The sequence below is a fragment of the Engraulis encrasicolus genome, chromosome 11, assembly GCF_034702125.1.
Source record: "Engraulis encrasicolus isolate BLACKSEA-1 chromosome 11, IST_EnEncr_1.0, whole genome shotgun sequence".
NCBI lineage: Eukaryota > Metazoa > Chordata > Actinopteri > Clupeiformes > Engraulidae > Engraulis > Engraulis encrasicolus.
Genome location: NC_085867.1, coordinates 56,065,326 through 56,080,102, shown reverse-complemented (window position 1 = coordinate 56,080,102; position 14,777 = coordinate 56,065,326). Strand labels below are relative to the sequence as shown.

The following is a 14,777-nucleotide window of genomic DNA, read 5'->3' as shown; positions in this document are numbered from 1 at the left end:
ATCAATTGGCGACAAGGTGATAAGCAAATTATCCTGTAAGTGGCAAAACAACATCTTTGCCGATAGTGTGAAAAAAACATAGGACCCAGTACCAAGAGGGCAATGCCTGAGGCTGGCCATGTCAAAAGGTCAAACGTGACACATAATGTTCTACAGTACATGGTAATCGCAGTGATTACCAAGGCACAACTCGCATTCATTTTACCGTGTGTGACTGGGATGAACCTGCTGACATCTATGTTGTTGTCATGGTTCACCTAAAAAAAGAAGTATTTTTTGATGCCTACATGAACCATTTATCCGGCATGAACATGCCGGTCCATTCAAAATAAGGTGCGGACGTGAGCATTAGCACCAGCACCATTTTGTGTCGGCCTGAACACTACTCTACCTGTGGCTCTCTGTCAAAGGGCACCTCCCTGCTTCCTTTTCTTCCCATTTTCAAGTAATAGGAAAGTCCTGAAACCTTTATTATTTGCTCCAACTTTGTTGGCTTGCCCACTCAGTGCGGTAAGCGTTGGCAGGGATTTTCTTGCTTGTTTATTTGTTTGTTTTAAACGCTTCCTCACTGAGCCATGACCAGTTTTGGAAATCTGGAGTTTCGTACTGTCCTGCTCTGGTGACAGACCAAACAGTAGCAAGACGCAAAGCCTACTGTGTGGCAAACATTGAATTTATTTGACCATTTGAGTCCAGATTTGTCCAGATTCTGCCCAGTTCCTACAGCAATGGAAATCTGGTCCCCCCTGTGTCTTGTCTGTCCCAACAGGACAATAAGGAACCTTCTGGAAGTCAAGTGGTGGGGGCAGCAGCAACACCATCTTTAGTACGTAAAAAACAACAATAAGCTAAGCTACTCTGTCGCAACATCATGCTAGTCTGCGCAGGCTTCGTAATCAGATAAACTAAGCCATACAGTAGAGTGCCAGCTCATCAACACAAAGTATCAAATTTGTATTGTCAACCCTTCATGGCTTTTTATTTAGTGTTTGTTATTGTTGCTCTGTAGGAACAAAATGTACTGTTGCAGTAAATGGCAGATGTTTTCCTCTATATACATAGCGGACAAATTTGCCATTTACTCGAAGACACTCTTTAAAAAAAAAAAATCCATAGCAGTTCCAGTTTTGATTCTGAGTGAAGAGAGTGAACAACTTAAGCCTCAATGTAATCGGTGCTTCAGATCTAGTCCCAGTGAGACCACACCAGACTGCCATCAGATATAAGTTAAAAATAGACAGTCAGAGCCAGCCAGTGTTTCAAACATGGTGGCAGAATTATGAAAGCCTCTTTTATATTTAAAATCCATTCATATTCCTTCTGGCTAATTAGCCATTTTAAAAGAAATGGCTGTGCTCTTTGCAATCTCCATCCTTTGCAATCTCCATCCTGCTATTTATGACCTCTCTGACTAGGAGAAAGGAAAGGGAAAGAAGGCATGTGTGTGTGTGTGTGTGTGTGTGTGTGTGTGTGTGTGTGTGTGTGTGTGTGTGTGTGTGTGTGTGTGTGTGTGTGTGTGTGTGTGTGTGTGTGTGTGTGTGTGTGTGTGTGTGTGTGTGTGTGTGTGCGTGCGTGAGTGCCTTGAGGGTGGCTGGGTGAGTGGGTAAATAGGGAAAGTCAACCAGCCACATGCTAGGTCTTTTGTGCATGTTTGACAAAAGGGCCAAAAGAGCCCGTGGCAGGTAAGCCGATCATAGTCTCTGGGTTGAGCGAGATCTCAGATAAAAATCATCTCTGTCTGCCGGTGTGTCTGTCTGTGCTGTCTCCTGTCCAGCACATGCTCTCTGTCTGTATGTGTGTGTGTATGTTGTGTATTACTATGTATAGATAGAAACTCCATATGACACATGACAAATGCACATGGCCCTCTTACTGTAGCTGAGAAACATACCTAAACTGCTGATCTGTGTGACACTGCCAGATTTTTTTAAAAACATAATTTTGTTGTCAGTATACTGGCTGTGGGTTCGCAGTATGGAGACATAAAGGGCATTCCCTTGTGTTGATTGGATGCAGTGGATCAATCAGCTCAGCAGTTGGCATGGTCCTTTGGTGTCTTTGGGAATTTCCCAGTTAGTCTGAAGCATCTCATTGACTGCTTGCCGCCTTAATGTCTACTTCCATGTACAGTACATGTATGTGTATTTACATGTATACACCTGTCATTGGTGCACTTGTACAGGACTCTGGGCTAATTTGCACTGGTGCACTTTGCATTAGCTACTTACTATAACTTTAGAGCCGGGAAACATGTACAGCCTGCTTCCGATCTGTCAGCAGCAGCACTGTCCAGGTCACGTCGGCTTCTCTTTCTTGTGGAGTGGTCTCAGGGCGGTCCTAGGGGTGGGCCAACCAGGCAGTCGCCCAGGGCGGCACCGACGAGGGGGTGGCATCATCACAAAACTCTGCCCTCTACGGCATCTTGAAAAATCGCCAATTTGTGGTATTAACATGCCATTACCAATCTATTGCACTACTAATATGGTATTAGTATTTTTTATAGCAGCTACAAGAGTTTTTTTTGCCAGGATGGGGCGTGGTTGGGGGAGGGGCTCTGGAAGGGGGTGTCACCCAGGGGCACCAGTCACCTGACCACCGTCACTGAGTGGTCTCAAAGAAGATGCTGTTTCATCCAGTGTTGTTATACCCTGTGTACAAATTATTTCTCCAAACGTGTGCCCCTCTCTCTCCTATCTTCACTCTCAACTTAGGTCAACTCAGTTTTTATATTTGACATTCATCTCACATTTAAAACACAAATTTAATCTATTTGGAAAAGAAATGAAGCCTTGTCGCAGGAGAAGAAATGTGTCTGTTTCAAAGTTGCTTTGACAAGTATCGTTTTCCAGATAGATCACATTTTAGATAGATTTATATTTTGACGGAAAGGGCTCTGCAAATGACCTCGGGCCGGAATCGAACCGGGGTCGCCGGTGTAGTACTCGAGTGCCCAGCCGATTGAGCCACGGCTGGGACAAATATGACATTGATTTTAACCAAGTCGACAATAAGGACTAAGGACAGAGGAAATGTCACCAGTTTGGAGAAACAAATTGCACTCCCTGTGTCAGTATTGTAGTAGCTGACATTAGTAACAGTTTAAAATGGGGTTGCCTTTAATGTTACAAACCCCAACTCCGGTGAAGTTGGGACGTTTGGTAAACATTGAATAAAATCAAAATGCTATCATTTTCAAAACATTCAATCTATTCATTAGATGGAGAATAGTGCAAAGACAACATATTAAGTGTTAAAACCGAGAGAAAATATTGTTTTGGGGGACATATGTACTCATTTCTAATTTGATAAATGCAACACGTCTCAAATAAGTTGGGACGGGGATCAGTGAAATTTAGTAAACATCCAAATAAGATAAAACAACAAAGAAGAACATTTCAAAATGAATTGTACTGACGGACAATATAGGTGTCCAGGTATAAGATCATCACAGAGAGGCTGAGTCACTCAGAATTAAAGATGCAAAGGGAATAATTACCATAGTTATTACATACATTCTTGAATTCCCTTTGATTTACCACGATTGAGTGTATATAAGACATATTTTTGTTATTAAAATCATTGTATAGGTTCATGACATCATGAAATATATATTGGCTGTAGTCTCACTCTAGCACTCCAGGAATTAGAGCTATTGAAAATTGACCATATTAAGAACGCTTAATGTGTGCAAATGATACAGGGGTGTAACATTCTCCTAAGCACCTGAGCTCACTTGAAATAGACCCAGAAGACATGGGAAACTGTCCTTTGATTACAGAAGTCAGCAGAAGTTGTAGAAGTCCATTCTTTTTGACAATAATAGAGCATTGCACATCCTGTGCTACAGTGAAAATGGACCATCCAACTTGTGTTAGTGCTAACTTCAAAAGTCAGCCTCCATGATGGCATGCGGGTGCAGTAGTGCATTGGTTAAGATGTTCTCACTCATCTGTAGAGTTAAATACAGTGCTGAATGGTATAAATGGTTTTTAAACAGCATGAAAAGCCACTCATGCATTATATTTTGAAGGGAGATTACTGCCATATAGTAAGGTCAAATTGCATTCTCTACTATGTTTTAACAGTTTGGCTCCATCACAAGGACCAGCAGGTGATAAAATGGTGGGCTTTTGGTCAAGACCTGTCACACTGTAAGCACTACAGAAAGGCAAACATTGCAACACATGACAAGGAATACACCCACCATTTAAGCTGGTGAAATCATGTCCAAGATAGGAATTAACACTGTTTTTTATATAAAATCATCTCATCGGTTAATGTATTTAACTGTTAAGTGTTGTCTTTTGTTTTGTTTTTAGTCTTCCTCGACATTTGCTGACTTTTATTGTCCCCGTCCCAACTTATTTGAGACGTGTTGCATTTATCAAATTAGAAATGAGTACATATGTCCCCCAAAACAATATTTTTTCTCGGTTTTAACACTTAATATGTTGTCTTTTCACTATTCCCCATCTAATGAATAGATTGAATGTTTTGAAAATGATAGCATTTTGATTTTATTCACTGTTTACCAAACGTCCCAACTTCACCGGAGTTGGGGTTTGTATATATCCTGTATGGATAAGTTGGCCCAGAGCCGTCTAATTAGAGAGTTATGACAAAAGGGTACCTGTTGGTTGGTGATGTGATTCATGAAGATTAAAATATCTAGACATCAGCTTTCTGTTTGCTGGAGAAACAGAACCATTACATAACAAACAAAGATTAAACGAAGTAGAAACGAATTACATTTACCTTTACCACACTTTATGTGTTCTACGGCCACCTCCTGGAACTAATGAACTTCTTCTTTTAACCATTGTCAATGGCGATTTACATGTAAAAGGCTCAATGAGCCGCCATTGCTGTGGAAAGAATAGGCCATGAAGGTCTATGAGAGTGACATAACTCTCTAATTAGACGGCTTTGAGTTGCCCTATAAGTATAAGACGTAAAGGACACATATTAAGCAAAATCAATTATTTATTAGGTGTGTATTCAGACAAGTCTTGTTCCTTGTCAATAAGTCTGTCATCATTAAAAGTGATATCCTGACTTTTTTGTCCTAAACACCACTTACACAGATGTGCAAATGTATTGTCTGAGAGGGCAGGAATAGGGAGACAGATTGTGGGATTAAGTAGAGGTGTCAAAAGTAAAAGTAATAAAAAGAAACCGTTTTCTACACAGGTAACTTATCTGAATAAGCAATAGACCTGTGTACAGAGTAAAACTGCAGCCAGTTAAACACAAAAAAGTAAGTCACTCTGCAGCAGGGCAGGGGATTTTACTTTTTTACGTTTAACTGGCTGCAATGCTTTACAGTGTAGTTGTCTTATGATCAGATGACTCTGCACTGATTGGATCAAGTGTGTGGTGAGTCCATGTTAGGTTTTTAGTGTCTTTCAGTAACAACACAGTCTATCCATCTCATTAGGTACAATGGAGTAAATGGTGTAACAACAGCTATGTAATATCATGTGTTGTACTTACACCATGAATTTACTTTTACTTTTACTTTTGACACCTCTGGGATTATGTAATGATATTTGTTAATTAAAAGTGGGCCCCAAGGAAGGATGACTTACCTTATCAGTGAATAGTCTCCATAGTGTTGCCTGATACATTTGTATACATGACAAACAGAGAAAATATGTGGAGCCTGCCTTTTGGGTTTGGGAATTTTTTAAAATTTCCTACAGTTAATTAGTCACCTTCCTAAGCTGGCTATACTGCAGTATATATTAGCTATATTAGCTGTCTGGGTCATGGTAAATGTAGACTGTGGTCACATTGTTATTTGGTTTGCATTTTTGCGCACAGCGTCCAGTTGGTTTACAATATGTTTGTGTCACTTCTGGACTGTGATGATGTCGCCATCGGGCCAGGTTACACATTCATTGCGTTAGTTTATGAGATCCTTTCATGAAATTTGACAGTAGATTGAAAAATTGAAAAAAGCACAGTGCACATTTATTTCTCTCTCTCTCTCTCTCTCTCTCTCTCTCTCTCTCTCTCTCTCTCTCTCTCTCTCTCTCTCTCTCTCTGGGTTTATAGCTACCACAGAACTGGGTGTTGTAACTCAGGATTCCCTTAGTTCTATAACCTTTTAACCATCTCTGGTGTAGCCTAATACTGTTACTAGTTTAAATGTAATTTGCAAGAGCATTGTGAATGTGCTTTACATTTACTTCGCCTCCTTGAGGCAAACCTTTAAGGCATTCTCTCCACGGAAAACAAATGATGAGGAAGATTACACGACTGAGTTGAGCATGTGACCTGGTCAAGTGCTGGCCTGCTCAAAGTTCATATCTGCTTTTTACTGTTGTCATCTTGTGTTGCATGAGCTCTTCAGAGATTCACACCACACTGCCGCTTGTTACAGTACGTGACATATTAGCTGTATCCTCATCCCCCTCAAGTATTACCCGCACTTGTGGTTAGTTCAGAGATAGTTTTCAGCTTTACCAATAAGCAGATTAGGCAGTTGGGCCAAATCCTAAATTAGGTTAGGCCCCACCTAATTTATAGGGGCCCCTCAACAGTCAGCCCCACTATGGTAAATACCAACAAAAGTAATTCAAAAGGGCCCCATGTCTATGTTTTGCCCAAGGCGGCATTGATTCATAACCGCATTTTGAGAATTTTCTTCCCTGCCTTTACCAAAATATCTTATAGTTTTCAGGAAGATTTGTTTGCTCAGGAAAAACCTCTGTTTTTATGTAAACGAAAGGCAGGGGAGAGTTTAAAAAAATAAATAAATAGCCCGGTCTGTATAAACAGTGCCCAAGGCCCCCACATGGGTAGAACCGCTGCTGGTTTAGTTCAGTATGTTACAAAATAACAGTTGGTGAACTTTGCACACATGCTCCAAGTTCAGTGTGAGGTGAATTTCTGTTACACGTGACTATTGCTAAGAATGGCTTTAAAGTACTGAATGGGTTTTAGAGTTCACATGTATGTGTTTGATATTTATATGTTTATTTGTCTTGCAGTTATTAATTCCTATTGCTTGTCATGCTATTTATATCTGCCAGAATGCTCTATTCTTGTCAAGTGCTTGGCTTTTGATGTTGATATTTCTGCAGTAGGTACCCCCATTTTTTTCCCATTATTTTTTTTATTTTTTAGATCTAGATCCTTCAGCTTCCGCTTGAATCTTAGAGTATATAACCGATCTTATAGTATTATATAAGATGATTATTCATTTATTTTTCTTTTTTCCCCCCCAATGCAGCCCTCCTCTTCCGTAGAGACTCAGGATGTAAGGATACCTTAATATGACCTTTACCTCACACAAGCACTCTCAGTCTGTTTCATGTGTAACATGGGGAGAGGTTGGAGAGGGCTGTAGCTACAGGCTACTTTAATTTTATGCTTGAAGGTAGAGAGAGGAGTCCGAATAGACAGAATATCTTGTAGCAGTAATTATTGTCTTTCGTGTTGTTAATCGCTGGTGTAATGTTTGTTAATAACTGCCTTAGCTGCAGATTAAGCTGGATTGCATCAGTAAAACGTTTTTTTCATTCCCCCACCAAGGTGTAGCATAGCCAATAATGGTTTCCTTGAGGTTGAACGATAATTCTGGAAGTGATCAAATGTTCATTAGCCGAACCCATCATGAGTCGATTGAACAAAAACACTTGCCTGGTAGAGATAGCCGTGACCAGCCCTCACTGGGAACATCTTAATGTACTGGAGGCTCATGTAGCGCCCAAGCTAAATTTGTGGTGATAAAGATATGAGTGTGAGCTTTAGAGCATTCCCTGCTGGAATGTGCCTCCCTGGGCTCAGTAAAAATTGTACCTTCATGGGCTCAGCAACAATTGTATGGTCGTTATCTGAAGACCACCTAGGAATTTTAGCAGTGAGTCTGTCAGTAGGCCTACTTTGGATGCATTAGTTCAATAGATGGGAATGGGATATGACTATCAATAGGGCTGCAATATTTTATTGGGGGTGGGTAATAGCCCTAGCAGCCGTGTCCTAATGGTTAACCCCTTAGCGCAGCACTATGGCTCCCTGTAATGTCATAGCAATGTTGTTTTGATGTAGTTACAGTAAGCATTTTCAGCAAGTGAATAGGGTCGCCGGCGACCCCAGCTGCAGAAAGAGGCTACGGATTTGCTGTTGAAGTGACAGCTTTGTAGGCTCAAATACCAACCTTACCAGTAGAAAAAAATGTGTGTCGTTGAGCAAGGCCCACCGTAAATTGTAACTGGGGAGTGTAAACCAATGCTCTGTAAAAAGTGTAAGATGCTTTGCATAAAACCGTCAGTTAAGTGAAATGTAATGTGATAAAATCTAACAATGAGGATGGAATGAAGTAGGGTGGAGTGAAATAGGGTGGGTCGAAGTTGGTTGACATGGGCTATAGCTTGGCATGGTGCTGATCAGAGCTGAGGGATGGAGATTGACACCATCCTTGCGGCACAGCCCAAGGACATCAATAATGTTTGTACGTATATTTATTTTAGGATAGAAAAAGTGGTAGAGCAGAGCCTGACCCCAAAAAGAAAGCCTCTTTTAGGTCCATCAGTACCTCCCTGGCTTCCAGCATCAAGCGACGTAGGGCCTCCAAAGATACGGTAAGGAGAAGACAAAACTACAACCTTCCCCGTTGATACTTCCACTATTCGGCCTCCTCTGTCTCTGTTTTCTCTCATCCCTCTTTTTAATCTCTTTTTTATCTCTTATCTCTCTCTATCTTTTCTTCTCTGACTCTTCCTGACTCCTGTCCACTGGGAAGTTGTCCTTCACGCATCACACATGGTGAATGTCACCATGGCCATGGTCGTGTCTGTCAATCAGCCATCATTTCTCCTTTCAGACAAACAAAAAGGTCATCCGTCTTGAGATCTGCAGATGTAAGGCAGGAAGGAAATTTAGGGAAATGGGATTTCAGGTGGGGGATTTGTAGATTCTTTGATGCTGACAAGTTTTGCAGTGTAGGACAGAGTGTGAGCACATGAAGTTATACATTCTTTTTAGGATTATTCACATCATATTTCTTCATGCTTCCCCTATTAAAAAAGACCACTACGACTTACTATTTACCCAAGCACTAATTAGTTTTGATTTCAGTATTTTTGTTTTGTTTTCTTTTCAGTTGTAATTTTAAGTCTGTTCTTTTACATCTGGCTTGATCCTGGTTGTAAATGAATTAGTTTTCATGTCACTTGAATCTTGCATTTAGTTGTGTGGTGCATTTTGTTGTCTGGTTATGCATGCTTCAATGTTGTGGCATTTCTTTCCTGATTTCAATGTACCTTCTCTAATATGAATCAAGATTGAAATGAGCATACCTGGAAAAACTAACCTCTTGTTTTAACAGGATACCATCACTTCCCGTCCTCCACTATCCAAAGTACTGCATTTTTAATCCTGTATGTTATAAAAATGGAAGGTGTAGGAATAATCTAGTTTAAGTAGCCAATATCTTAACTATTACTTTATCTTAATCTCTTCTTATAGATCATACAGTGAATTTCAGGCTCTCATTCTGTCAGGTACAAATCTGTTTTCAGTGGTGCACATGGACATTTGTGTAGAATAGATTGTTCAGATCTACTTTAAGTTCATTTCTTTTTTACTGCCAAGGAATGAGATGTCTCCACCTCTAATATGTGCAAACAGTATATGGTCATCAATGTAGACTGTAATAGCTAGTGTCACGGTTTTGTTAATGTAGCACAGATAGCCTTTGGTAGCCTTGATACTTTTGTAGCTGGGTTATTGATGTGACATGGCAATTTTCCCGTCACACAATTATGTCACAATCGCCACACAATTAATTTAATTCATGCTTTCAAAATTGATGTTTTAAATGGTTCAACTTTTCTCTATTTTGTGAAAAAGTCATATTGGATGAAACCATACTTTAAATAAGTATACTAAAGTTTAACATAATGTTACATTTGTCCTATGGTGTGACTGTCACAAGCCTGATTCTTCACGCAGACAAACTTTTTAAAATAAATAATCAATGCTCAGCCATTTGTCTTAACACCGCTGGTAATTTCATGGCCAATTTTCATGGTCTTTTTTAAACAAGTGGCAAGGCTCTTTCAGAGTTCTTCAATTAACCAATAATGTTTTGCCACCGGGAAATGTGTTAGTCCTTTGGTGTGACACCTTTACTATACATTTTTGATAAAAAGTCTATGTTTTAAACAACATAGTCAGAGGTAAATGCACCTTGCTAAATATGGATTTGTATTTTAGTTCAATGGCAGGGTTTTTCAATTGATTCAAAACCTCCTTTGGTGTGATGTATATCTCCAAAAACAGGTCACACCAAATGACTAGATCTTTGGGAAATAGCTTTCACCAGTATATACAAGTAAGCTTAGTCAAGTTCAGATGCAAAACCCCCTAACTCCATTTCTGAAGACCTGCACTTCTATATTTTTAGAGCCCCGTTGTTGGTTTGGTTTACATTTATGTACGTGATAATACATATAAATAGTTATATTACATAAATAACATTTTAAAAATATGCAATTTTGATAGCTTTGTATTAAATAAAAATGAATTAAGATTTTTTTCTGAAAAGGCACTTAGGGGGTTTCTGAAATCTTTGTATATAGATGCATGCATTCAGAAGAATAAACTATACTGTAGAGAGCAAATTCAGGCTATATTCACATGCTAATCACGACCCTAATGATGGTCTCGCTATTTCAAGAGTGAATTCACAAAGAAGGGAGGAAATCCTTGCAGAGTGATGCACAAAGTATAACAATGAAATATTCTCTTTCTATGCAGTATAAAACTATGTTTCATCCCTTTACAAAAGCTTGATAATGAGTCTTATGAGCTATACAGGTTATACTTAATGACCACATGGCTACCCGTCATTAAGTGTTAGGATAGGCTGATAATCTATGATTCGTGTAGGTTCATACTGACTATAACATTAGATATGATCAAAAGACAAAATAAGCATGTTCAAAAAATTTTTGGCTCAGTCTTGCATGTCTGTCCTTTAGTGTGACATGAATGTCCTACAGTGTGACATTATTACATTACATTACATTACATTACACTTAGCTGACACTTTTATCCAAAGCGACTTACAGTCCTTTGTAGTAGGCCTACAGGGTATTGGTTACAGACTCGGGAGCAGTGTGTGGTTAGGTGCCTTGCTCAAGGGCACTTCATTCAGCCATGGAGTGAAGTAGGGAGTGGAAGGGTGACATTCGAACCGACCCATGCCCGCCCTAGGTTTCATTTTTTAAACATAGGCCTACAAATATTTGTTTGAGCTTAACAATATGTTTGATAAACATATAAACGTATGATTGTAGTAGGGGACAGGAAATGATCATCCCTGAAATGTTTGCATAAATTCTAACAATTTTGTACAATTTACAAGAAAGATATCCATGCATTTTCTTGAAAGCTCCTAATAAGCTTGCCTCAAATGGTGAAAAAAAATCTCTTAACGTTTTTTTTTCACATGAAATGAAAACCCTAAAATAAAGCAATAAACATAAACAGTGTAACAATAGAGATAAAACTGCCTCAAGCCATTATTTAATACATATTTTAAACGTCACACCAAAGGACATATTTACAGCCCAGTGCATTATATAGTGTATATAAAATATTGAGGAATAGACCAAGATTGTGACAACTTTGTGAAAGATTAGTTGCCATACTACATATGCTTCATAAATGATGTTTTGTGAAAAATTGCTTCCTATCTGTCAACTACCCATTTCCTTTTGTAGCTCAGACCACTGAAGAGATGTATGTCAATTTACCAGTTGCAATCTAGAAAAACATTCTTAGCAGTTGGTTCAGGAGAACACACAGTCTTGTTTTTTTTGTTTCCATTACTCTTTAATTTTTTTTTCACTATCTTAAGTTCTGACACCAACAGGAGTCTCTTTGTTGGAAGTCCATGAATCCCTGTCCCTTGATTTCTGCCATTGATTAAGTTCTGTATAGATTTTCTTGTGTTGTTTTTTTCCCTGATGTGACCACAGGTGTGTCTGGCTCCTTCCGAGAGTGCAGGGGTCAGTTGTTTAAACATTTGCAGGGTGGGAGGGGAGGAGGTTGAGGGATACGAAATCCAAATCATGCTACGGGTGAGAGGCGTCCAAGCCAAGTGGCAAACAGCAGAAGACAACATCAACAAGCAACAAAAGCACTCCTTCTCCAACGCCACCAACTTCTATTGCATTCATTCCTTTTTGATATCAATGTTGTTGTTTTATTTCCTATATCAATGGATATCTATGGATTTGTTGAGTGTCACAATGTCTACTACCTCTCTTCCACTCACCTGCCACACAGCTCCTCCTCTCCTCCTCTTAAGCATGCAGACTTTGTTTTCTCTCTGTCCCTACAGTAGAAGTAGTTGATTGTGGTTGGGCATTAGCCATGATCACAGCGATGATTTGTGGCGGTGGTAGTAGTGGTTGTCAATGTTTTGTCTCTTCTCCTCCTGTGGGGCCTTGGCAGGCAGCACTGCAGACCCATAACTGGGGATGCAGTGAGTGTAAACGGTGATGAAATGATCACTTTTATTGACAGCGGTATCAAAAGTATTCAGATGATGGACATGATGATGATGATGATAATGATGATGATGATGATGGGGGTGATGATGATGCAACTTAAGGGGGATGAGAGTCGAGCCATTTGACACTTCTCTGTATTGCTGACGAGCGTCCCTGATGAGTCGTTTCTCAGCAATATGGCAATGAATAGAAGTTGCATCATATAAAGTGAATGTAGTGGAAGCTGCACACTGCCTCGGTCTGATGGACCAGTCAATCATCGATTCAATTACAACACTGTAAAAAACAGTGCACATGCACACACGTGCACACACACACGCACACACACACGCACACACATATGTATATGCATATACATACATATACATATGTACATAAATAATTTGCTTGTAAAGAAAGGCAATCACTTTTAGCCTGAAATGAACTTCATTAGGAAATTGCATTTTGGATTTTTGTGAAGAAATATTGTGATTTTAATGATCTGTAAAGAGATGGTTATAGTAGGATTTTTTCCTCATTGAGTTTTCTTGTATGCTAGTGACATTTGAGAAGTTTGAAACCCTACTGAAATAATAACAAATGTACAACATACGGCAGCGAGGTGATAGGAGAACCATTCTGTTAGCCTCGCGAGCTTAACCCCTACAGCTGCCTCTAGGGGCGTTGAGATTTCTAGGCTACCATTCTGTAGCCTATTATTTTATCTGCTTCACAAAAAACTGTTGTGATGAAGTGCTTATGGGTGTCATACATTTACAATTGTAGAGGAATTGGTCAAAGTTGTAAAACAATGTGTCGTACTGTGAAGGCATTGGCCTCACGATTGTAAGATGTGGTTACCCACCACCATAACTGGTGCACATTTTTTATATGGCTCAAAGTGACAGTTGCCTTTCTCACAGCATTTTAAGATAAGATATGGTAGCCTACCTACTCTGATTCTACAGTCAATCTCTACATTGTTCTGGGTGCGAAGATGGCCCAGCATTGTAGAGATTTTATAAAGTGAGACTTTATAATTTACTGGGTTGCTCCAGGAACAGAAGGATTGACTCCATTTGTAAAGCTTATAGTTTCCGACTTGAATGTGAATAACTACCATAGCAGTAGTATCATGCCATGTGCAATCTGTTCATTAATCTGTTCGTTACATGCAAATGAACATATCCATGGTAGTCATCAGCCTTAACAGTGTGAATATGCTATACACAATGGACCTCTGTATTCTCTTCCTGGATGTGATCTTGCTGTCTCCCTCAGGTAATGCCAAAAAATTCTCACCATATTTAATTTGGGGTTGAATGACCCCATGATCACTAGTCATCACAAGTGTAACACGAATGATTGAGCCTGGAATTTTTTCCACCATATGGCATTACCTCTGGTGGAATTTTAAAAGCCCCTCGATTGTGAAGTTCATCTAACTGTATGTTGTTTTGCATTGTATTGTATCGTTTGCCTCCCTAGCTAGTGAACTGACAGCGCTTTTCTCTTGTTGTTGTTTTTCCCCTCTCTCTTCTGTCTTCTGTCACCCCTTGTTCGCAGCAGTACCCACCCACAGACATCACCGGGCAGCTCAACCTTTCTGACCCGTCCGTGAGCACGGTGGTTTAAAGAGCGAGAGTGAAAGACAGAGAGAGAGAGAGAAAGAGAGAGAGAGCAACCAAGGAGGAAGAAGAGATATTCAATCCAGTCCAACAGAGAAAGAAAAAGAATGAAAGAATGAGAGAGAAAGAGAGAGATACATCAAAAGAGATGGAAAGCAGGAAGGGATGATCTGAAGGCCCATTCTAATCTCCATGTTATCGTCTGACGGATCAGTCCCAACCTGAAAACTGATGCCAACCTCAACTCTAAACCTGCAAGAACAACCCCCATGCACTCTAGAGAGTAGGCATAAGAATCCTCCCCCCACACACACACACACACTATGGAAGGAATGTCTCATCCGAACATTGAAGCTGTTAAAAAATACATTATTCACATTGCACTAGGCCTCTGAGTCCAAGTACATTAGAGTGTGGTGTGTGATCTAAGTAACACACACACGCACACACACACACACACACACACACACACACACACACACACACACACACACACACACACACACACACACACACACACACACACACACACACACACACACACACACACACACACACACACACACACACCTAATCATAACCGCAGTGCACTTTTAATCACAGTTTATTTAGTCTGTAGATATTTTCTCTTACTTTTTCA

The 14,777-nt window shown here is 39.8% G+C and overlaps 1 protein-coding gene across 3 annotated transcripts in view; it reads left to right on the top strand.

Annotated features, from left to right (window-relative positions):
• Positions 1-14,433, top strand: part of grin1a (glutamate receptor, ionotropic, N-methyl D-aspartate 1a) — a 47,936-nt gene extending 33,503 nt beyond the window's left edge. For 2 of the 3 annotated variants that reach the window (XM_063211444.1, XM_063211443.1), the window contains one exon: positions 14,076-14,433. In XM_063211444.1, the coding sequence (XP_063067514.1) occupies positions 14,076-14,144 (69 nt within the window). In that variant the 3' untranslated portion in view covers positions 14,145-14,433. Of the gene's footprint in view, positions 1-769; positions 827-7,237; positions 7,265-8,477; positions 8,589-14,075 lie in introns of all 3 variants that reach the window. The other variant, XM_063211445.1, reaches the window with a different exon arrangement.
• The last annotated feature ends 344 nt before the right edge of the window (positions 14,434-14,777 follow it).